Below are 23,826 nucleotides of genomic sequence, written 5' to 3'. Positions count from 1 at the left end.
GCAAAACTGGGTTGAACTAAGAAATATAAACATATAAAATATATTAAATATATAGGCTGTGTAAGTGTAAAATAATGTAGGCTAAAAAAGCAATATCTTTTACAAGCTGGTCTCCCAGACAGGGTTGTGATAACTTATGCACTGTGCAATGGTTAATGTTTGCTATCTCACACACTATCAAGATGCCTTCCTCGATTTTATTGAAGTATGAATACAAAACTAGTTAATTACTTTCTAATTTATCGGAAATGTATTTACACTCATCTCAAATCAATATTTTCAAAGGCCTCTATGTATTCCCATCCAAACCTAAAATGTTGTTATTTTATATTTTCAAAGTGCATATAATTTCTAGTAACTTACAGAAAAACTACACGCTGATAGATAAAATATTTCATTTGTACCTAGAGTGAAACTAAACAATGTAGCTGATGATAACTGTTTCAGTTTAATATGCTACCCAATTGATTAGTCTTGCTGCAATTATTCTATCATTCCATTCTAAATTACATCACAAGTCTAAACAAATCTCTATGTCTTTTTTAGTTTTTACATTTTCAGAATATTCTACATGGCAGTACAAAGGATTGAAAAACTTTAAATTATTATCCTCATAAAAACTTTGATATTTATGTTTAATATTTTATTTCTCTGTCTAAAACCTGGCTATGAAAGTTAGATCTGAGGGTTAGTCAATTTATTCTCAGACTGTTTTTCATAGGGAAGAAACTGATACTGATACTGTATTTTGGCTTCTTAGGAACATACAAAAACAACAGGCAGAAAATTGCCAGCAATCGCATCATCTCATGGTGTGTGATACATCAAGATTGGGCAGTTCAAGTATTTTTCATCAAAGCAGCTTCTGAAAATAAAAGTTCAATGACTTGCAGTGTGAAGCATTGTTTCTCTCATCACGAATGCTGCCTGACCTGCTGAGTATTCCATAAATATTAAGTGGCTGTGAGCGGTCATCAGACTTCAGGTGGTGGAGCTAGAGGTCCTCTCCCAAGCAGTGCCCTGTCAGTATTTGAAACTGCACTGCTGTCAAAGGCTTCCCCCACAAGTTTTAAATGTATCTGAGAGGACATGGTTACAAGATTAGGAAGTGATCATTTAAAACTGCAATACACAGGAACGTCTTCCTTTACAGAGAGTGATGAATCTCTAGATTCTTTAACCCCGAATTGTGGAAGTTAGATCATAAAAGGACTGAAAGGGGAAGTCAGTAATTGTTCAGAACTAACAGGGAAATTGCTGGTGCCAAGAAGGAATGGAGGTCTAGAACAGATCAGCTATGGTCATATTGAGTAGTGGAGCAAGGTTAAGGGGCCAACTGGCATGCTCCTTCTCCCAGCTTCTCAAGTTCTTAGGTCCATAAATATATGAAATTTACAAATTCTAAAATAAATCTAGTTAACATCTAGTTAAGTAAAAAAAAAACAATAAATTTAACCCGAGCACACTTTTCTAATGAAGGCTGGTGGCTCTGTCAAATGAATGGAGTTGTTGGTTGTACATCAGCCATGGCTGATATAACATTAAGGTCAATGTGTGAGGTAACACAGAAGGTCAGATGCTGTCCATTGTGGCCTTTCGCATCAAAGGCATCGCACACTTTTTGAATTTGACTGAACTTACCTGCTCCACTGAAGAGATTTTTGTGTATGCTACAAAATTGTTCAGCATGCTTTTCAACAACATTCTCCATGCCATTAATGACAACAACTAATCGGAGTAGGGCTGGAACTGTCACCCATCTCCAGAACTGTGAATCAGTGGCAAACTGCAGCTCTGAAGGATAGTGGAAGAAATGCTATAGTCATTTGGAAACCAAAATAAATATCCTCCATTTCCAATAACTATGCTCAAACAAAGAAGCCTCAGAATATTTATAACCTGGTCTTTGTTTGTTGGGTTATGCCAATATTCTAGTCTGATTAAAAGTCTCATGAGTACTGAAATATATTACTTGGATTTTTGCAATGCATACTGAAATTAATGGTGCAGTCTCCTAGTTACTATTTTAAAATTATAATTATGCTGTTTTGGGCCACAAGAATAAAATATTTACTTTGGAAAGATGATTAGTAAATAGCTTCAATGCGTATATTTTCTGTAAGATTGAATATAATACCTATCTACATGAATACTCTTGTTGAAGCTATTATATACAGTGGATATTCTCTGCACTTAAGCAACAAAAATCAAAGATGCAATATTTAAGATCGGTCCCATAGAAAACAAATTGAGAAATCTAACTATTATATATCCATGACGTCATATTGGACAGATGGTTTGAATGTTATAGAACACTTGGTTTTCTTTTAAGAAATTATAACTTGTTTAAATGATGTTAATTGAAGGTATTTTGAAATATGAGACCTCTGAAGGCTTCTAATTCTTTCAAAGTTCGTCATTATATTACTCTAAACAAAAGCAACTTTGTAAAAGATAACCATTATAAATGTAGTTATTGGTTATGAGGCCATTTTGTAATTATTGTAGGAGGTACAAAGGCTTTATGAAGAATAGTGGATGAGATCCCTTCTTTAATTAAGGCCACTTCAGTAATAAATTAAAAATCTATAGTTCATTATCTCCAATTAAAGAGTCAGCAAAATTCACTACTTTGCTATGCTCAACATATTTTAATATCACTGAAGTTTTAAAGACCAAATCAAAATGCAGTACAATTCAAATAATAAGTTAACACAAGAAAGATTTTTTTTAATTTTGTAGAAGTACAGACATTAGAGCTCAGAAAAATGTAAACATGTACCTCCAGGTATTGGCAACTTTAAACTTCAATGTACATTTGAAATTAAAATCTACTTTCTGACATTCAGACGTAACTTGAATTAAAGGTTGCATTTGAACTGGTGGTAATTGTGTTGTCTGTCTCGGTGGCTCAGATTTACAGTTGACAGCAGAACAGAGTAAAAGAAAATCCCTACATAGATTTAGTAATCCCTGTGGTAAGTAAATTAAAAAGTGGCCTTTAACTTCATACGACTATTGAATGAATATAGTGGAGAAAATATACATTGAAATTTAGGGTGAATGAAAATTGCTGGTAAATGTTTACATTTTGAGTCCTAATGCTGACATCTATGCCTATTGCTGTTAGATGCTGTTTGAAAGGGTGCCCTGCTGACCAGCAGCTCTAATGTCATCAAAAAGACAGAGCAGCTAACCATATAGCATAATCCTTAAAGACAGAAAAAACGCATTTTCAATTAACTTGTTAAACTTTGAATGGAATGTAAATAAAGAATGGAAAGTATATGTTAAAGTAAAAGCTTAAATACATATTAGTATTGACAATTTTATTTAAAAATCCATTATATTTTGCAATATGTATGACAGGAAATTTTAATCTACACACATAAAATTAGGTTTTAGGGTGAAGCAAGTTTGTTAAACAGTAATTAAGCCTCGATATACAGTACTTTAAAACTCTCACCTACAATTTATGTAAAAATACATGACATTTTTAGACTATTTTCCAGACATAAATATCAGGGGTTTTATTTTGTCAATTCGCTGAATTCCCTTGATTGTTGTAAAGAAATAATGCAACAGTGAATCACAAAATAAAGGATTTTCCTGTTAAATTAGGCATGAACAGAAATCTTGAAGTTGTATACATTTCTTAGATGATGTCAACTAGTGCTGATGGTTTTGCTATAAATATATACCATAGAATGTAAGCAGCTAATTACAGTTTGAGAAGAGTCTGTGGAATTCAAAGCTCAAAAAGTACATTTTATTATCAAAGTATGTATAAATTATACAAACTCGAGATTCATCTGCTCATGGGTAACCACAAAACAAGAAACACAAAAGTACCTTATTTTAAAAAAAGACCAACACCCAACACCCAAAGAAAAACACAAATCAGATCAAATCATGCAAACAATAAAGCAAGCATTGGCATTCAGAGCAAAATTGAGTCCACAAAGCCAGGGCCGGGAGCAGCCGGAGTGGGCCCACAGTCTCTGTCTCAGTTCATCACACAGAGGCAATTCAGCATGAAGCTCACAAATACAAAGTCAATGTTTAAAAACTATCAAAGTGATGCAACTTGTATCTTAATGGTTCCTTATTACACCTCTTCAAAAGTATTGATGGGGGGGGGGTTCTCATAATTTTTATGAAGGTATTTGGTAAACACTGCAATAATTTTATCTGGTGTTCATTTTATTTTCCTCTAAAGTCAATCCCCTGCTCTCGACTAAAAGGAATATATTATATTTTAACATATAGACTGAGGGAAATGTACTGTGAAAAGGGCAGAACCTTCTGTTGTTCTTCAAATAGCTTTGTAAATCATTTCTTTAACATCTGAATCTCGGGTACAGGCAGATTTAACAAACTGTATATAATTTGATATGTTTGACAGTACAGCACTGACTCAGTACAACATCAGTATTTCAAGATAGTCCATATTATGTGCTCAAGCTTAGAAATGGGCATGATGCCACTACAACATTTGGTTCCAAAATGAAGTTTTTGCCAACTAACAGTGAAATAAGTAGGAACATATATGCAGAACAAATCAATGTTCTTATTGGTAACTGTATTTTCTTATTTTTACTTTCAAAAGGTTCCTACAATATCTAAAAAAATGATAAAACATTGGCAATATCTGTAAATGTGCAAATGTCTTCTTCAGGAATTTATGCCACTGACACCTAATATTTGACATATTATGAAGGCATACATCTATATTTTCCTGTGCTTTTGTTAGAGAGCTTCAAATTAGAAACTAGTATTTTAAAAAGATGTGACCTTAGAGTGGCATATCTTGGGCGTGTTATAAAAGGGTTACTCCTGATATAAATCAGTGCAGTACTTGAGAACTGACTGTTTTTGAATTATGTTATGCTGCCACATGGGGGAAAAAAGTAGTTTTTGTGTGTTTTCCTTCCAAATGTGTACTACAGGATTTATTAGACTTCTGATTATATCTCTAGGGAACTATAAAATATAAAAAAAGAAAGCTTTATTAAAATAATTTGTAAGGTTTGGGATTTACAGTGAGTCGAAATATTGCTTATTTTTGCATAAATTTACGATAACTATTATTATTAGGAGCTAGTTTTAATAAAGAATGATTTGGGTGACATTTTAGTCCAACATGAACAAGAACAACTAAAATAAAAAGGCTATCAATTGTGCTACACATTCTAACATATTTCGGTGTAGATCTGTTTCCGTTAACAATCGCTGTATAAAATATGAAGAACTGCACACAGCACAATATTAATATAGAATAATTCAGTTTTCTAATTGATCCTATCCACGTAGAAACAGCTCAACCGGCACTCTCAATTCCTGTCACACAGACGCACTTTTTCGTTATAAGTATGCGATCGTTAAATCCGGCGAAAGTTTATCTGTGTAAAATTCTAACGGTTCTTCAGATGCGTAGTGGAGGCCTACTTTTGCGACTTCAGGCGACGGTGGAACATCTAGCACCGGTTAATACCAGAAAATGTTAACAATTAACGCATTGTATTCTCATCCACTGTCCTAAAGTGACTGGTTATTAAATTTATTTGTAGATTAAGAGCCTTTGGAAATGTGATGGCCTCTATAACGCAAAAACATTACAGTGTGGTCTTTTTTTAAAACTTTTGATTTTAGTCAGCAATGTCAATTTCAATAGAATTAATTTCAACTTGAGGGCTTGGCTGGAACAACAAAAGAGTTTAAACAAAAGAGAATCAGAAAGCATTTTCCCAAGAGATCTAAATGAATGCTTGTGGAGTCTTGGAGAGATTTACAACGTGCCTGTCTGTCGCCTGAAGACTCAGGACTCTCGGTCCCGCTTTGATAGGTGCCATCAAGTACTGAAGGTAGATTCGGAGAACGTAGCACTTCACCCCGGGGACTGACTACCCAGTTATCTTGCTGCCCTTCAAGACAAGTGCGTAGATGAATCAATTTCTCGTACTGTGCTAGTTTAATAATAATTACTTCTGGAAAAGAGCGTAAATGTTTTGTTTTGATACCATTTCTATCCAAGGTTCCGGTTGGATGATTGAATTTAGCACAGCTTGTTTTCCACAGTCAGTTATAGAACGCAATGCCACTTCTGAAGACAAGGGCAGCTCCGGGTTTAAGCCCCTACGCATCCAAATGTTCAAACTGTCTTTGGGGATCAGTGGCTTGCCTCAGTACTAACATGGTTGTAAAACAATCACCTTGGCATCTTTTCGTAGTACAAGGAGCAGGCGACATACATTAATTATTTTTTGTTCAGAGCATTTCCCGCCTCTCTGAAACGGTGAGGCGGGAAGAAGGGACAGTGACTATGAGCAGGGCGTAAGTCAACTTCACAGGCTCTGAGATATTGACGGCAGCGACTATATCTGGCTCAAGAATTAAGAACCTCAAATATTATGAATCACTGATGGACCAATAACTCTCAAACTAATTTAGGCTTAATTCAGGAGCCTGAATGACAAGGACTCTTCCAAAAGTCTGACAAAGCTTCTGATACTTTAATCCGCGCAGAAACTCGAAATAGTTCCCCCCAGCTCCATCAGACAATCGCAGTGCATTAGAAACCAAATAATAGGGTGGGTAATTATAACCAGTGTCCCTATTCATCATCGGAATTTCGTTTTTTTTTAATAAAACTCTCCACAGGCAATTTTAAACTGCGGATGGCAAAGTCCATTTCAAATCATTATTTAAAAAACACCGAAGAAAAACTATTTTGCCGAATTTAACCACAGATAACGCAAGAATGAAGCTTATAAAATCAAGCGAACCATTCAGCGTGCTGTTTAAGTACTTGTATTTTACAATCCGCGCAGGGCTGGCAAATCTTTGTACATCACATGTTGCTACCTTGGGCAAATTGGTTTCTTTGAGTGAAGATGGGAAACGAGATTTTTTAAATGACTATTTTAGAAGAAAGTTTTTAGGTGCGTTTTCTTTCCCACCATAAAGTTTGGTGTCATCCTGGGATGCAGGGAAAAAGATGAAGTGACGGTGTATTCTGTCAACAGCCGCGAAGCGCCTACTAATTCCAGAGGAACATTAAGGTGCTGGATACTCGAACAGGAGTGGGAAGAGGAATATAGGGATCCGGTTTATTTAACCAAATGTGAATACGCTGTGGGAGAAGGTACATTGTAGTCAATACTAGAACTCTTTCTATATTTTAAAACATAACTTAGGGTGCATTCTGCAGAATACTTGCACTGTTCCTGTGCATCTTTATTCCTACGAGATGTACTCGGTGTCTGTGAAACACCCAGACAAGAATGTTTGCTTCTTCCTGTAACGTCTCGAGATGTCTTCAGTTAATGCGCAAACCTTGAAGAAATAAATACTGTAATTTGTACAACGGAACCCGGGCAATGGCCTATCTTCTGCGCCTCACTTTTGTGAAAGTAAAGAGAAAACAGCCTTCGGGATGCAATGCCTTGAGGATATATATATATATATATATATATATATATATATATACATACACACACAAAACATGGCAGGAAACAGATTTTATGAATGACAGTATTGTAACTGGCTTAGTAACATAATGGACTCTTGAAAGCTTAAAAAATACTTTTCATATTCTGGCATCCATAGCTTGGGAAATGCTTGGCGTGATTCAAAATGTCTCATCACCATTGCTGCGTAACATAGAAAAACACCGTGTAAGCGGAACAAGGGCAAGAATTAATCATATTATTTTTCCTCAGATAATTTATATTTTTTTCCGAATCGGTCACACATTTAAGACAGTTCAAACTCAGATAGGAGACAATTATTTCTTATATCCTATTGAACTCTTTCCCACATTGAATCAATACATGCCCGCGGATAATTGCAGTTTAAATTATTCCAGATTTAATAATTTAACGCGGATATTATTTTGATATTATGAGGTTGTTGTTCAAAATATTTTCAATGTTCGTGCTGGCAGTGGGGAAAGGAAATTGCACTTTCATGTATTGCTTTTCTCATGCTGGGCCAACGCTAAACGCTTCCCACAAATAAAGTTCTATTTAAGGGAGCTCTCTATCGCAATGAGGGCAGCTCCGCGGCTAATGTGCCTGAAACACAGTTTAATTCTGTTGAAGTTAATGGACACTAATCAGTGTGATAACGACTATGGAAGGAATTGATGCTTACAAAATTAAAATAAATCTCATCCTATCAGGGACGCTTAAACCAATTATTTAATGACACTTTCTATGGCAGTACATTTTGACAGGATAGCTCTTCTGTGTAATATCAAGTGTGTTTAAATTATATATTGTCACAAATGTATATCGATGTAAACATACTTGATGCTACAATCGGGCCGAGTTGCGGGGAAGATTGTCCCTGATATAATGTTACTTTCAAAATGTTTCATTAACTGAAATTAGTCTGAAGGCGGCAGAGGGATTGCGTGGTACAACCTCCCCGAGCGGAAACAACATTTGACGGTTGAGAAGTCTCCAAATATCATGTATTGCAGTAGAACGAAGATACAGAGTCGTGGTCAGTATCAGACCCAAACTGTGAGGTTCTCCAAATCACTGCATACAAATGAAACTTAATGAAAGCGTATGGGATTGTGCTTTATGGCATATGTTCTTTAGCGAAGAAAATGACATGACGTTAATAGGAGGCAGAAACACTTGCCAGAATGACAGTTCCAGAAGTAAACAGCCCGTTCTCCTTTCCCCTCTTGTGAGAAGCCTTGATTATTTTCTTAACGATGAGTTCGGAATGTTTTTGTTTTAAGAGAAAAGGGGGTTATGTCATTACAATCATTCTACTAAATAGTCGTAATAATTTTAGCCATTAGGCCAAATTAGGAGAAATTCTCCAATGAAATGAAAGGTTAATTGCCCATTTAACCTAATCATCCCACTGCATTAATTCTAGCATGTGCTCTCTGCATACCAACCGTTATTGCGTGATGTGTCACCTTTACTCTGCCCTTCTCATTAGCGTTGCGCTGCAGTTGTGTATCGATCTGTGTAATTTGTAGCCATGCCTTGATTTGAATCCTGCTATGGACGGTCATTTCACATGACTGTTTTTTTTAAACATTATTGTTTAATTTGGAAATAAGTGACCGAATCGGTAACATACCTGAATGGCTCATGGGTAGACTGAATATCACGTACAAAAATAAAAGTTTATCTCCATACTATGTTTCCCACATCTAATATTTCCTAGCAGGTATGAGTTAATGTAAGTAACAGGACGCTGTGGCAAAGCTAAGAAAATACGTCTGCCAAGATTTAACTTTATTAAATATTTTGACCAAATACCTGGGGTATTTGTAAGTTCCAAATACAATTCAAATGTAATTTCTAATGGTTTACTCACGGACTGAATTTGGTATCTGATATATCCTTTGTAGAATTAAAGTTTTACCTTAATTCCTGCGCTGGACATAGACTTATGAAAGTTGGGAAACTGCAGTTTGGCTCACTCTAAAGCCAATAGGTTCTTTTCCCAAAAGGTGCACGTTTAGAAATACCAAATGAGTGTTCGGTTTGGATACCGCTTTATTACTAAGTAATAGAACATTGGCATAATATTGGCCAGCTGTGTTTGATTTCACTGGCTTTGGCCAGTAGCTCATCTGATAACCATCAGGTTGAATCCTCTTACAGGAGCACAGTGCTGACATTGTTATTCTGTTAATGTCAATCACATCAACGGCAATCTTTCCTCTCCACACCAGTATAGTGTACCTTTTCACCTTCTCACCCCCAGGGTTCCTTGTCTTTTTTTGTCAACCTAACTCTTGGGAAAAGTTAATACTTCTCAAATTTTCAGAGTTCTTTAAATATGGCGAACTTCCTAAAGTACCAACTGGTAGTGGGAGATTCTGCCCACCGCCCTTTCCTCTTTAATTTTTTTAAATTTCCTTTTGTCCATTTTCGTTTTACTCGCGAACACTTCTGTCCAGCTATCCACTGAAGTATAATTGATTTGTCCCTGAAAAACAATGGAGTTCACTGGGTCGGAGTTTTGTTAGTGCGGCGAAAGACTCGGTAGAAATGTAAATTGATTGAATTGCCTTGAATAAAACGGGTGGTTGCTAACTAGGTGTCAATTTTATTAAGGCATTTTTTCCGTTAACATCGCGAATAATCCTATTTTAATTAAGTAGTTTCTCACACTTGACATTACCAGATTATCCTCTTCCTTCTATCCCTAGTCGCAATGGAGAATATTCAAATGAAGAATGAATGAACATTTTCGGACAATAAATTGTATTTCCTTTGTATTGATAGGCATTGACCTTCCTAATTAGTTATACGTTGAAAAATGGATGATATGGATTAGTTATCGTTGCATAACAAAATCGCATTTCCATTTGATAATATTTACTTTGAATTACTAACGATATCCGGCCGACAGTAATGACTATATTCGTTAATATTATAAAGATTTTTTAATTGTCGTTGGTATTTTTCCGTTAACTTTTGAAAAAAAGTAATGATTTCCATTCATTTGTGAGAATTACGTTTCCAGACGCGTATTAATGTGTGAAGTGAACTCGAATCTGAACGCAGTAAATCGAATTCGTCTTCGAACTATCTTGCAAATATGAACATTTTCTGCGGTATTTCAGTGTTTACATTTAACACAAGTTCACTTTTTCAAAGTTCAACTGCCATTTAAATAATAATTTGTGATAAAATTGCAAACATACTTCGTCAGTTAATGCATTTAATCTTAATTCAGAACTCATTGTGTTTGCCTATGAAGTTATGGAGTCCAGAATTCATCGTTTCTTACATTGTTGCATTCTATGTAATGAATAGGATTATCTCTGACAGTGTATCCTTTCTTTGAACTGTTACCATTTATGTCACTCATAAGGGTACGAAATGGATAATGTTCTAATTATTTTTGTACAATGTAATGAAGTTAGTGAAACCTCAAAACGCTTTGGGTTAAATGTTAAAGAAAACAGAGAGATGGTCGGCATTGTGACCAAATATTTAATCATTTATATTAGTGTGGTTTTGTTTGAAGTATACGTCAGCAATAATCCATAAATATAGTGTATCGACTATTCTATAACATACTCATATCTTTACATTATCAAAAACTGATTTGTCATTCTAAAATGTTAACAAAAATGCAAAATGCCAGATATATTTGTTCTCAACCAGGCATCTACCTGCAGAAGTCCCGTGTGTTTGTTATTCCAACAGATCACTTATCATTATTCAATGTGTAATGTTTTTGACTGACACTGACTTTTATACGTTTAAGTTTTTTTTGAGTAATTGAGCGGGCAAAGGTCACGTGGCACTGGACTGTTTAAGAGTAAATCATAGACCCGTAACGGCAAAATAACGCCCTACGCACACACCAAGTTCAATTTTGTCAGCACCCCTCTCCGTTTTTGTAATAGTTGTCTTCTTAATGTCAACTGGTTCAGCTGAAGGACCTAATAAACTCGTAATCTTTCCTTGGGCTTTTTCACGTCTACACAGAGCTCGCAGTGCATGCCACTGATAATTAATCCTTCATTTCCTGAGCCTTTAGTTATGTTAGCGATTTTAAATGTATTTACAGCCATCACTAAACTTTGGGTTCAATGGCAATTTCCAAATAATGTTGCGTTTATTCGGTCTTAACAAATGGCCATCACTGGCAGCTTGATCCCAATGGAATGGAATCGATCGAACAGGACGAAAATAGTTTTAAATGACGGGTATCGATGGAGCCAATGAATTAGAATGAAGCGATGGCTTACACTGAGTCCCGCCGGTTATGATAGGTGAAGGGAGGAGGTATAACTACAAACTGTAAACAAGGCAGCAACTAACCGAACATACGGCGTGTTCCATGAGAAAGAACAAGTATTTATATCGTGCGTTTCGTCTAAAGTTAGTCATATGTTTCTCGTCTTTAACTGGGTGGAATGTGAACCGTTTATATCTGCTTCATATCCACTCTGAGCATAAATCTGTTCCTCAAGCAAAATGCCAAATAGTTATAGTCGGTTAAACAATTCTATAATGTGCTTTGGCACTAAAGGAAGGAATGCTATGAAAGAAATGTTCAATATAAATATAACATTGTTTTACCACATGTACCCTGAGGATTAAACTTGAATATAAAATACCAATCCGCCTCTAATTAAAATGATTTATATTCTCCAGTCTAAGCGCGCACAGAATTTCTAAAGAGCATCAAAGTAAAAAAAATAAATACAAGGACAGATAATCTTTTATTGTTTGTATCTGTGTAAGGGTAGCATAAACGGAAATATAAATTTTAAAAAATACAGGCACATTTAATTAGATATCAACGTTTGTAGTTTCCCTTTCCGAGAGGCATAAGGCACATTTCTTGGCATAACGCCACAGCCATTGCTGCAAGAATTATTTACAGTTTCTCCTATCTTTCACAAGTGTATGAAATCATTTATAAATTCGGTACTTGGTACAAACACTTCAAATCTGCTACTGCAGCTGTGGCTCTTCTGCAATGAACCATAACACAGTCTACCTACTATCGAATTGGTTTGGTCAAAATATTTATAAAACTAACTTGACAGAGAGGCACCACAGAAGTATAGGCTGAAACCTAAAATAAAGTCACGATAATTGCATCTCCCTCAACAATACTGACATTTGTAAAAAAAAAAGAACGCGTTTGAAAGACTGTTTGCAAAGTATAAAACTTACTTTGATTCTGAGTTTTAATTTTGTGCAGCCAGACTTGTGTAAGAAAGGCGCTAAAATGCTACATTAGGTATAAACGAACGGAAATTTGATCATGCTCATCCACTAAGCAATATTCAGTTTCTTTCTGGATAACCTTGTGTAGGGACTGAAAGCAAATTCATAAAAATCGGATATGCGTTCTGCAACAACTTCCAAGTCAATGGGAAATTGATCCAAATTCCAAACTTAATAAAATACAACAATGGCGAATCTGTTAGTGGAAGGTTCCATCAGCTGGTGTTTGGAGAGAGAGAGAAAAAATACAGTTGATTTCAAATTTGGTAGCTGACATTTACGGTTCGGGTGTAAATTCCACATTAGGACGCGCTAAAACCGTGGCTCGCTGGAACTTCAAGGTCAATAAATTGGCATCATCATCCGATGCGTGTCAATAGTTCGGCTTCGCTCTCTTTACGCTTTATTCTTCCTGATTCACTTCGGAAGGTGATGGAGAATTCTCCACCTGTTTCTCGCCTTCTTTTATCTTCTCTTGTTCTGAAAGTTGTTCACTTGTAGGAATGGAATTCTTCTTTGGGCGACCTTTGGGCTTTGTCGGGGACTCCAGACCCCCGCCTTGCAATACCTTTCAAGAAAAAAAGAATACTTATCAACACGTCACCACTAAGTGCTGCCATCCGAAATGCGTTGTCTAGAATACTTACTATTTTCTTCCACTTCATTCTTCGGTTTTGGTACCAAGTTTTCACCTGAAGTTGACTAAGACCCAGAGACTCTGCCAGATCTATTCTGCATTTAAAAACAAGCAAATATATTGGGGAAAATTCAAATATAGTTTCAGAAAACTGAAAATATTAGTGGACGTATCCATTCATAATTGTTTCACTTTTTAAAGATTGTGCAGATATTTAAAGGAGCATTGCGCGTTGAAAATCAATTGAAACGAATGTTAGTGGCTGGTGCTGCTGAAAGTGACTTCGATTGTGATTCCTTTTACACTGCTTCCCCTCACTACTCAATTGAAAACAGACGAGACCCCCCCCCCCCACACACACAACCCGTAATGCGAAATACCTTCTCTGCTGTTCGAAACTACATGTTTAGATGGTAGAGAGAATGTACTGTGTATTGGGTGTGACCCTGTGTCACTGATAGAGATGAAATAAATGGCGTTGATGCCTGGCGCTGATTCGGTACGCTCCTGTTAAAACATTTAGTTTACTGCAGTACCATATTGTATATTTTTTTCTATTATTCTTTCATTTCTTTTTATTATTTCACCTCCTCACCCCACCCGTTCCCTCTGCTCCTCTTTATTGGTGCGAAACGCGATAGCTTCCAATTCAATAAACTATTATAATGGGGTTCATAATTAACTATTGAGAGATCAGTAAATTAAATCCTAAAACGCAGAGCAGTACAGACTGTGTGGATTTTTAAAGTCTGTGAAATGTTCGAAGTTACCTGTCTGGTGTTGAAAGGTATTTCTGCTTTTCAAATCTTTTCTCGAGACCCATTAATTGTAGTTCAGTAAAGACCGTTCGGCTCCTCCTGCCCTTTTTCGCCTTGTTTCCTGGTTCTGGACCTTGTTCCAGCTTTGAGCGGAGGTGCAGGTCTAGCGGAAGATGGGGACCTCCGGGACCACTGCCCAGGCTCGATCCTCCGGATACCAAGGCTGAACCCAGAGGAGCAGCAAGACTGCATGAGAGCGGGCCCAACGGAAACTTGAAAACTCCAGCATGATCTGATTTCAGGCCTGCTGCAAGCATTTCGGGCACAGTGTTACAGTTAATATTTCACTGATCTTAAAGATGCTAATTAAATATTAAAAGATTCAATTAGTGAAATACCGTAACATTTTAAATTGCGTTTTCTGCGTGCCTTTGATAACACATAAATACAGTACATTTCTGTTTAGTTCCGGATGAATTACATTGTCGGGGTTATATGAAAAAATGTTTTACTGCACTAATATTTAAATTTTGTTTTCGAAAATAACTAATATTTCACATTCGTTCACTATAGTTATTTAATAAAATGATTACAATGTGGCATTAAGCATTTTTTAAACTCTATCACACAAACTATTAATGATTTGCCCTCGTTGGAATGCTGCTTAATTTCCTTTCGTAGCAAAGTACATAACAGTATTCATTGCAATGGAACTAGAAAGTTGCCTTCATACCCAGCAGGAAACAGGAAACTATTCTATTTACCACATCATTCACTGTTTTTTTTCGCAATGAGTAACAACATCACTTGGGATATGGATTAAAAGAATTGTAATATCTGACTGTGAGCTATTTTGTGGATTTTTTTGTTAGTTAAAGTGAATGTTGATTTTGGAGAGTGCGTAAGTTTGGTATAACGTGGATCAGCTATACGCGCGTGGTGTGTGTGTGTGTGTGTGTGTGTGTGTGTGTGTGTGTGTGTGTGTGTGTGTGTGTGTGTGTGTGTGTGTGTGTGTGTGTGTGTGTGTGTGTGTGTGTGTATTGGAAGCGATTAGATTGCACTCTTTAAATTAAACGGTTCGATTATACTGGGGTTTTGGGTCAGAATATCTTTAAAACCATATATTTCCGACCTGGGAAATGTTGTTTACTCTACACAAATATGGTTATGATCTGAGTCAATAATAAGAGAAAAATAATGTGACTTGTGAAATTCGTTGTCTTAAAGTGAATCTTGCTGTCAGCTTGCAGTTCTCAGGAAGGCTTTCGACCTGCCTGGATTTCATCACCTAGGCCTCTTCAGATTATTTACCGCGACCTACAAACATTGTCTAATTGGGATAATTTCATTACATTGTGTACTTATCTCTGCATGCTCTTTAACCCAAGGGTACAATACATTCAATGGCAGAGTGGATATCCTAGCGACGAAATGGCCCATCCTTGTCCTAGACTGTTTGAGCAGCGGCGGCCGATGGTGGTCAATTCTTTAAATTTGTTACAATTAGAAATACTTTTCAAGAAACTAAGGAATGGTTTAGAAATCACGGTCTACCGATGCCAATTTAAAGAAAGACGGAAGAGGGGGTTTTCACAATACCTAGATGGCTGTGGTAGGGCCGACTGTTGAGCAGAGCGTGAACACCGAATTTGAGGAGCTCGCCCCCACTCGTGGCTTTGCCTGAGCCCGTGGGCTCGGTCAGTATCTCCTCGATCATAAAGCTCCTGTACCGGTGTGACCTGTAGTCATGGATCGGCTCGTGAGGCAGATAATGAGCCCCCAGCTCCAGGGGATGCTGCATCATTTTATCGACGCCACAATCCACCAGCAGGAAGACAAATCGCCAGCGAAGCAGGTTGAATCCCAGGCGCTGCTCCGGCCGTCACTGTATACCCACGTTCCAAGCTCTCAGTGCCCGACGCGAGAGCGGTTTTTCATTTCGACGTGACAAATAGTTTCATTTTCGCAGATTCTCTCTTACGATGCAAAGTGAGTGGTCATTTTCAAGAGCGTGAACCTTTCTCCGAGTCGCTGGCTCGATCGGCCGCGTTATTGCTTATTCACTCGCGTTGATTTGCAGCTTTTCCGGATTTCTGAGCCGTTCGATCTTGTCGGCAGGGAGCGAGAGTTGGGAGGTTTGCAGCATCATTAACTCACGTGATTCCTTCTTTTTCTCTCTCTCTCTCTCAATCTCTTGCTCTGTCCCTCCGCCCAAGAAGGAGCCACCCAGCGCTTCAAACAGCCTATCGCTGCTTTCCTGGCTCTTCATTAACTGAAAAACATCCCGCCCGCAACCACAGGAGTTGGACTGCGGGCAAATACTGCGCGGATTCCTGCTTCCAAACTAGCACCTCCCATCCTTAAACAGTGTAAATTTACCAAAACCTGAGCGCGCTAGAAAAAAAAAATTGATGGCAATAAACATAAGGGAAATGCGCATCGATTGCCTTTTACTAAACTGCTGTTGCCTACTTAGTGCACTTTACTGAAAGCCACCACCTAATAACCGTATTCGTTCAGAAGCCCGTGTTCCCATCCCGTAGAGGACTCTCGGCGTATGGCTCTAATTTATTTACTTAGCTCTGCGTCGTTAACTTTTCTAACCAGTTGCACGGCCAATGGCGCAACAAACAGCGAGTTAAGATTTGTGTTTTATATTATCCCGAAGTTGAGCTTCCCGTGTCACGTGGTCCTCCCTCCTAAAAGGGGCCGCATTCGAATAGTGAAAATGGAGGTTCGGTATTCCAGACAATGCCACTTGCCTGCTTCTGTAGCGAGTATATATCACAGCTGTTTAATAATTGGTTACATCGACTCTAATGCCTAAGACTCATTTCTCTAGAATCCAAAATATTTAATCATCGCGGTGTTCATCACCAGTTTCGTTCCACTGTTCTCTGGTCTTAAAGTACCGTAATGTCCTCCGCGGGTTGCCCGTTTCGAGAGTGGCTGTAAGTAATGGTAGAACCGTTGATACTAACACGCCAAATGCATTTCTGCGGGGGCAATTGTTGAATGTTCAGTCAAAACGGGGGAATGTTAGACAGTTAGCATCCTGAAAGGAGACGCTGATCTCCTTCTGGTTAAACAATGCTTTGTAGCCACTGACAATCATTCAGTGGTTTCGAAGTGCAAAGCTGAAACTACATACGAGGTATTCAACCAGAAACTTTAGTGTCTGAAATCCACCTCGTGGATGGCCGATAATGTGGATGACTGGTTACAAGTAAACATTTATTCCCTCCCCCAGAACATACAGCCTAACATGTTTTCTGTGCGTTATGTCAGGCTCAGTATTATTTCCTGGCAATCACGGCCCGTAGGATTTTGAAACAATGCGAATGCGTTCGGTCATTGCACTCCGGTCCGATACTTTGCTTCTCTTTTGTCTCTCTTCCGAAAGACCGCCAAGCATATCACGCCGGGCGTATTTTAGCAAACGCACTTTAAAAGAAAAGATTGCACCATGCGAGGACTAAATAACTTTATCATCCCAATTATCTTGTTGGGACCAATTTATTCTACTTCCTTCGATCCAACCCCGACCCTATATCCGGTATTCCTCGAATTATAAATAATTACATTCTATTTTTAGTTTCTAAAAGGTGTCAAACGAAAATGTTCCACAAAGGATTCGACGTCTTGAAATAGCAGGCAGCCAGGTTGCAATGGTCATAGAAGATTGGGGAATCTATAATAAGCAGCCTTGACTGGAAGTCGGAGATGGTGCCTACCGGGAAGCTTCTACCTGTAACATTTGCTGCAATGCAAGTAACACAAATACGTTTTCGCCATTCAATTCATATTCCATTAATTGAAAGTACAACTGAGTGCAAGGTTGAAATTTCACTGCCGCTATGTATATTTCAGCGAGGGTTGGGCAAAAGCTTATTCCTACTTTTTATATAAGGTTTACGCCGTTCAAACATTGCTCACTTTTCCAAGATAGTTGTTCTTCTTGCTTGTTCTCTCGAATTGAAAACATCGAGCAACTGCGAACTACGAATACACTTCACATTCATTAAAAATCATATGAGTACTTTCGTGCGTCTCAGTGACATTGTAAACGGAAAATCTGCCCAATTTTGACCCTTCTCCGTATCAATGATTAGAATAGAAAAACTGTGTGCAGTCGCATCTAGCGACGGATCTCCAAGTAAGCCGGCCAAGAAAATACACATTTTAATTTAAAATAGATAAACGCTATCTATAAATTTTATTTTAATTATGAAACCTGACAGCTTGTAATGCTACAGTGAATCTAATGTGTTTACGCTAAAAGCTGAGCATTAAACAGAGATTCCAAACGTCTCCGGCTCACCCTAACTTTTCTATCTGGTCGTCCTCTACCCCCCACCCACCAGTCAATTTTTAAATCAAAGTTATAAGTCCCCATGGAATGTAGTGCAACTATCAGAATAATATATTATGCTGGTAACATAATTAGGGCATCTGACACGTGGGCAAATTTTGATTAATGTCTTGTTTACCCTTTATTTGATTAAATGAATAAAAGCGAGTCTATCACATTTTGTATCTTTATTCCTTTCATTCAAAATGGTAAATTTTCAATAGGTTCAAACCCAGAAATTTGTATACTTGGCTGTAGTCAGAAAGTTGTTCATTGCTCGAGAGAATTACTTTTTAAGTTTACGCAATCCCTCATTACGATCGTGAGGACGGCCCAGTTTTCCATTTCTACATCAAATGCACGCGGTTCGCCTCAATATTTTACTTTTGCTGTTTCCGGCCTGTAAACTTCAAATCCATCGTTTGTTTTAACCAGCCTAGTAATGTGATCTTTTTTTTCCCAGGATTGCTAAGAACGTCCGTTAAAACAACTCACGGGGAAATCCTTTAGTTTTTGGAAAACTTCAGTATGGATTTTTAAAAATGAGGAAAGATTGGGTCAATTTTTTACAGGTAGAACAATAAAGTAGGCCTACGTCCTGTGATTTAAGTGGAATGTCATAGTGAGGCATAAAGAAAACTGCGGAAAGGAAATGAATATATCTGTGAACATAACGGAAAATAAATGTCACACACTACGTGCTGGAGGAACTCAGCAGGCCAGGCAGCATCTATTGAAAAGAGTACAGGTCCAAGAGTACAGGTTTCAGGCCGAGACCCTTCTTTTTTTCCCCTCACCTTTACTTCCCCCCCCCCCCCATCTTTATTTTTCCCCGTCCTGATGAAGGGTCTCGGCCCGAAGCGTCGACTGTACACTTTCCGTAGATGCTGCCTGGCCTGCTGAGTTCCTCCAGCATTTCGTGTGTTGCTTGAATTTACAGCATCTGCAGACTTTCTCTTTTTTGTGACAGGAAAATAAGTGTCGACTGTTTCGGCCCGAAATGGTGTCTGTTTATTCTCTATAGATGCTGCTTGACTTGCTGTGTACCTCAGTATTTTGTGTGTGTTCCTTAAAATTTCCAACACCTGCAGACTCTCTTGTGTAAATGAACATATGAAACTTCCACCTCAACTAGCCTAATTGATACTGATAACTACAGTATTTCCGGCCTCAAAATTCCTTTTTTCTCGAAGTGAATCTTATTTCCTTCAAAGAAGTGGCATATTTCATGTGATAGTTATTAATTTATTCGACTGTTGTATTTATTGATTCTTGTTTTTCTAACGAATCTATTAATTGGTTTGCATTTTTTTCCCAATGCGGTGTAGAATAAGCAACAAGGTTAAAGTTTTAAAAAAATCTCTATAGCGACTACTCAGCTCTGCACCGGCAAAGTGAACACAGTTTGACAGTTACATGCTTGACTGTGTTGTATATTACAGAAAATAATAACAGCCGAAGAGGTGACTTCGATAAAGTATAATTTCCAATTGATGATGGAAATTAAAACTAAAGTACACCACTAGTGTATTTTCGAGAGTTTGGACAAGTAAAGCATTTCTAAGCAAGAAGATACTTATTACCCCCCCCCCCCCCAACTTAAATCTTCAATGTTCTAACTTCTGCATTTTGTTTTGTCCCAACGATTAATATGACATTTCTCTTCCGATGAGTTACACTTCAAGTTGAGTATATTATGGGCAGACTTCGAGAGCGGCCAATGCTTCCCTCCAGATGAATTGCATTCCGTTCACTTCAGTGTGATATCACCTCACGGCATGATAAGGAAATGTTCTTTATGAAGGATACGACATTGAATACCAAAAGGAAATAAATAATTTAAGCTACCTGGGGAATAAAACTGCTCCATCAGCCTGCAGAATTGTGTATTAATTAGTTTAATTATATATTAATTAATTACATATTATTAATTTATTTGCATATATATTATCCACTATTTCCATTTTCTGTTCATGCCCTCAATAATAGTTAAACACATATTGTGAGTAATAACACTTACACCGAAATTTCTGTTCAATCTAAGTTACTTCTACATTAGCGTCATTCGTTAAAATTCTGTTTTAAAGCGACTTAAATCCGTCCAATGCTTCTTGATAAAATCTGAAACCATCACCGGGTGCAGCCCAGCTCCCGAGCTTTTGGCATAGACAAAGTACTTCTTGTAGGATTGGAACTTGCACGCAAATGCTACCTGTGCAGTGCCGAATTTTAGAGACATCAGAATAAAGAAACAAACATTTTCTAAGTTAAGTAATGCTGAAATAATCCATAAATGGATATTCGAACAATTGATTCTACTTTCTAAATTTCTATATTGCTTAAAGAAATAGAAAGGATGCGCTAAATTATTGCATGTGACTAATTATTATTAACTGCGCAGTACAAGTACAACATTCTGGCCTAATCAAATGTTACTAATCGAGTGTATTTTACATTTCCTGCAATTGTAGTTTTTTTCTCTGCCACTCGCTGTTTTAAAGCAAGGTGGTTGATTTAAAAAAACTTGGACACCTGTTGTAATGCTGGATTCGTAAATTTTCAGTTTCATGCAATCGGCTAATTTCTTCATAAAGCATGACTAATTTCAAAAGAATCGCTAGAAGCCAGTGCAGCAGAAGATCAACAAGTATGCTGTCCAAGTAACTTAGTAAAATATATTTTCTTCGGTTCCGTTCCTTTGAAGAGCTCTGGGTGTTTTAATGCGATAGACGCACGACATAAATTGATGCGGTTATTGATAAGAATATATAGGATATTAGAAACAGGGGCCATTTGAAGCAGGTTAAAACTTCAAAACTTTTTTGTATGGCCAATTCCGCCTTTAGTTTGCACATAAACAATTAGTTCGAGGTTTCCATTATGTCCAAGAGTGCATATTGCATTGCTGGTATCCCATCATTCTCTAGATATGTTCCTTATTTGAAATAGCATCGGAATTACTCCGCTGGCAATGACAAAAATACTTACCGTGTGAATCTCTGTTAATTGGACAAAAGTGTGAATCTTTGTACAATCGTCACACTTCGAAGACCATTTAAAGACGAATTTTCCGCGCCCTTTTTTGAAAGGATATGTTTCAAAGCTCCCCAGACGACCTACAAACAGCGTACTATAAAGAAGAGACGAAGTCAACAGTTAAACCAAAGGTGTCCCCCGTTGTTATTACTCTTAAATTCGCCTTAAAATGAGCAAAATCGGGGCATAATAGCTAGACAATATCTCTTTGCCTATTTGATTGTGTTCGAGCTTGTAGCTCAGGTCTACTATTGCCAAAATTATGAATAAGATTACAATGCATGTGATAACTAATCCTACAAAACAAAATATTTATAGTAGGTGTGGGGGCGATATTGTAGCACTGTGCTTATGTGGGTGGGTAGTCAGCGTGCCCACTGCAGCAGGGGCATACCTGCGCAACATGTGTTTGCAATTGGAAATGACCCGCGCTGGGTAGTTCTACCGTATTCCAGAGAAAACCATGGCTCAAGGGCAACAGCATGGGGCAATTAGTCAATGAAACTTCCACTTTAGCATTTTAACCGTGCTTGATTTTTCCGGAAGTTTGGAAAAGATGTCTAGTACTAAAGTTCCCTTACTAGTAATAAATAACGTGAACGTATTTAACAGTTTTTAGAGAAAATGTGCGTCAACACACCGATTTTGATACTGTTTGCCCGATACATTTTATATCCCTGCATTGTTGAATCACACCACAGAGAAGACTTCTTATGGTTGAATTATATATTTATCTAGTCACAAATTAAATTCCGTAAAAACTCCAGTCCATGCTTTATTAGCACGCAGGAACTATAATCTACTGTTCTGCGTTCACTTTCCCCCAACGCGCTCGGTAGAAAAGTACAGCGGAAAAGCTAACCAATGAATGTTGACGGCGGTTAATTCATGCCATATGTGAAAGCCACAATGGATAAGAATGACTTGTTTCTTTAGAAAGGTGTCCCTCCTCGGGTTCCCGACTTCAGGAGTGGGAAGATAACGAGAGAATGTCGGTTTGAAAGCCGCAGGTATTAATTATATCTTGAAAGTCCCCTTTAATATTAGAATACAAAATGACTTTGTGCCGTAGCAGTAACTGGAATTTTAGGAAGGTGTCTCTGTAATCACTGCACACATGTAAGAAGAAATGACTAGTGTTTGAGAAGAAATTACATGATTTTAAATAGTATTCCAGCTTCTTTGGTTTCACGATCGCTGACAATTATTTGATCATTTGCTTTGTTCCTGCTTCCCTTGATAACTTTAATTATGTAAATGTAAATAACTTGGCAATTTCATACACACGTGAATAAAATAATGATTAAGACCCATTTATATGAACCATGGTAAAACTGGAAGTATTAGAGTTTTAAGAAATGGAACTTATGCGTAGTTGGGCTTGTAAACATTCCCCGTTATGACGCAAATCTTCTACATACGGAGAATATTACCGTTGCTTGGTCCTTGAATACAATGTTCAGACAACAGGCAGGTTCAATTATATTGCAGCCTACACCTTAAAATGACTTCATTTCTGAAGGGCACTTCTTACACTCTAACGCAAGTGTCGGCCAGTTGAACTGAGACTTATTATGACCGAGAATATATAGGGACATTTTCTTGTCTCCTCGCATGAAAAGGTGAGTTTAGGGCCTTTCCAGGACATCCCCGCTTCACTTCGGCAGACACATCCTCGCATCTCCGTGGCCATTATATTGTTGTAGCATGGGATCAAACCAGACCAATGACGGATGCAGAATACACTTCTAAGCGTTACCTATATGGCAAGCTAAAGTCAGAGATTATACCTGACAGGAGACGTAGGTTCTTTTCTCTTCCTCTGAAAAGCAAGGCTGAGATCGTGGCCCACTAAAGGACCTCAGCATTACGAAGGGCAAAATTGTTTGCATTTGTGATCAAGGCCGGACATAGAAGCCATAAATGCGAATCGCAAGTAACTGCAAAAAGGAAATACAAGAGAAACCTGTTTGCCCGGCGAATGCTGTGACAGGAATGCCCCTTCAGGGGTTGGTTGAGGCAATATGTTTTTGTGTGGAGAGAAAACAATGAAAGAAGATGTTGAGTTTAGAACCCGTATGTTCATTTCGCAATTTATTAATATTGCACACACACACACATCCTGTTGGAGGCCTTGTTCACACAGTTACAACCAAAACCAAACCCGAGATTTCTCGCAACTTTGGTAGCGCGTTACCTCAACAACCCACGCGAACAACGTTATGCTTCAATATGCTGTACTATTTTAAATACACCCTTAAACATTTTCTTCAGCTAGGGTGATATTAAAATAATCCTTTGGAGGTGGCA

General features: G+C 37.7%; 1 protein-coding gene across 2 annotated transcripts; it reads right to left on the bottom strand.

The window, feature by feature from the left end:
* Positions 1 to 12,203: 12,203 nt before the first annotated feature.
* Positions 12,204 to 16,678, bottom strand: barx1 (BARX homeobox 1). 2 transcript variants are annotated; one of them, XM_073072179.1, is made up of 4 exons: positions 15,729 to 16,678; positions 14,142 to 14,433; positions 13,382 to 13,466; positions 12,204 to 13,302 (listed from the first exon to the last, which is right to left on the bottom strand). In XM_073072179.1, exons 1-4 carry the CDS (start codon positions 15,931 to 15,933, stop codon positions 13,138 to 13,140), a joined length of 747 nt encoding a protein of 248 aa, XP_072928280.1. In that variant the 5' UTR covers positions 15,934 to 16,678; the 3' UTR covers positions 12,204 to 13,137. The 2 variants fall into 2 exon arrangements, with proteins under 2 accessions (XP_072928280.1, XP_072928279.1); XM_073072178.1 differs by having other exon boundaries at positions 14,142 to 14,436; positions 15,729 to 16,675.
* Positions 16,679 to 23,826: the final 7,148 nt, after the last annotated feature.

The sequence above is a fragment of the Hemitrygon akajei genome, chromosome 19 (genome assembly GCF_048418815.1).
Source record: "Hemitrygon akajei chromosome 19, sHemAka1.3, whole genome shotgun sequence".
Taxonomy (NCBI): Eukaryota; Metazoa; Chordata; class Chondrichthyes; order Myliobatiformes; family Dasyatidae; genus Hemitrygon; species Hemitrygon akajei.
The sequence above is the reverse complement of the archived record's forward strand: the minus strand, read 5'-3'. Positions and strand labels throughout refer to the sequence as shown.

Coding starts and splice junctions, on each gene's coding strand:
- barx1 (XM_073072178.1), bottom strand. CDS start 15,933: ATGATGCAGCATCCCCTGGAGCTGGGGGCTCATTATCTGCCTCACGAG. Junction 14,437..15,728: donor GCCCTACCACAGCCATCTAG/GTATTGTGAAAA, acceptor AAATGCTTGCAG/CAGGCCTGAAATCAGATCAT. Junction 13,303..13,381: donor GAATGAAGTGGAAGAAAATA/GTAAGTATTCTA, acceptor TTTTCTTGAAAG/GTATTGCAAGGCGGGGGTCT.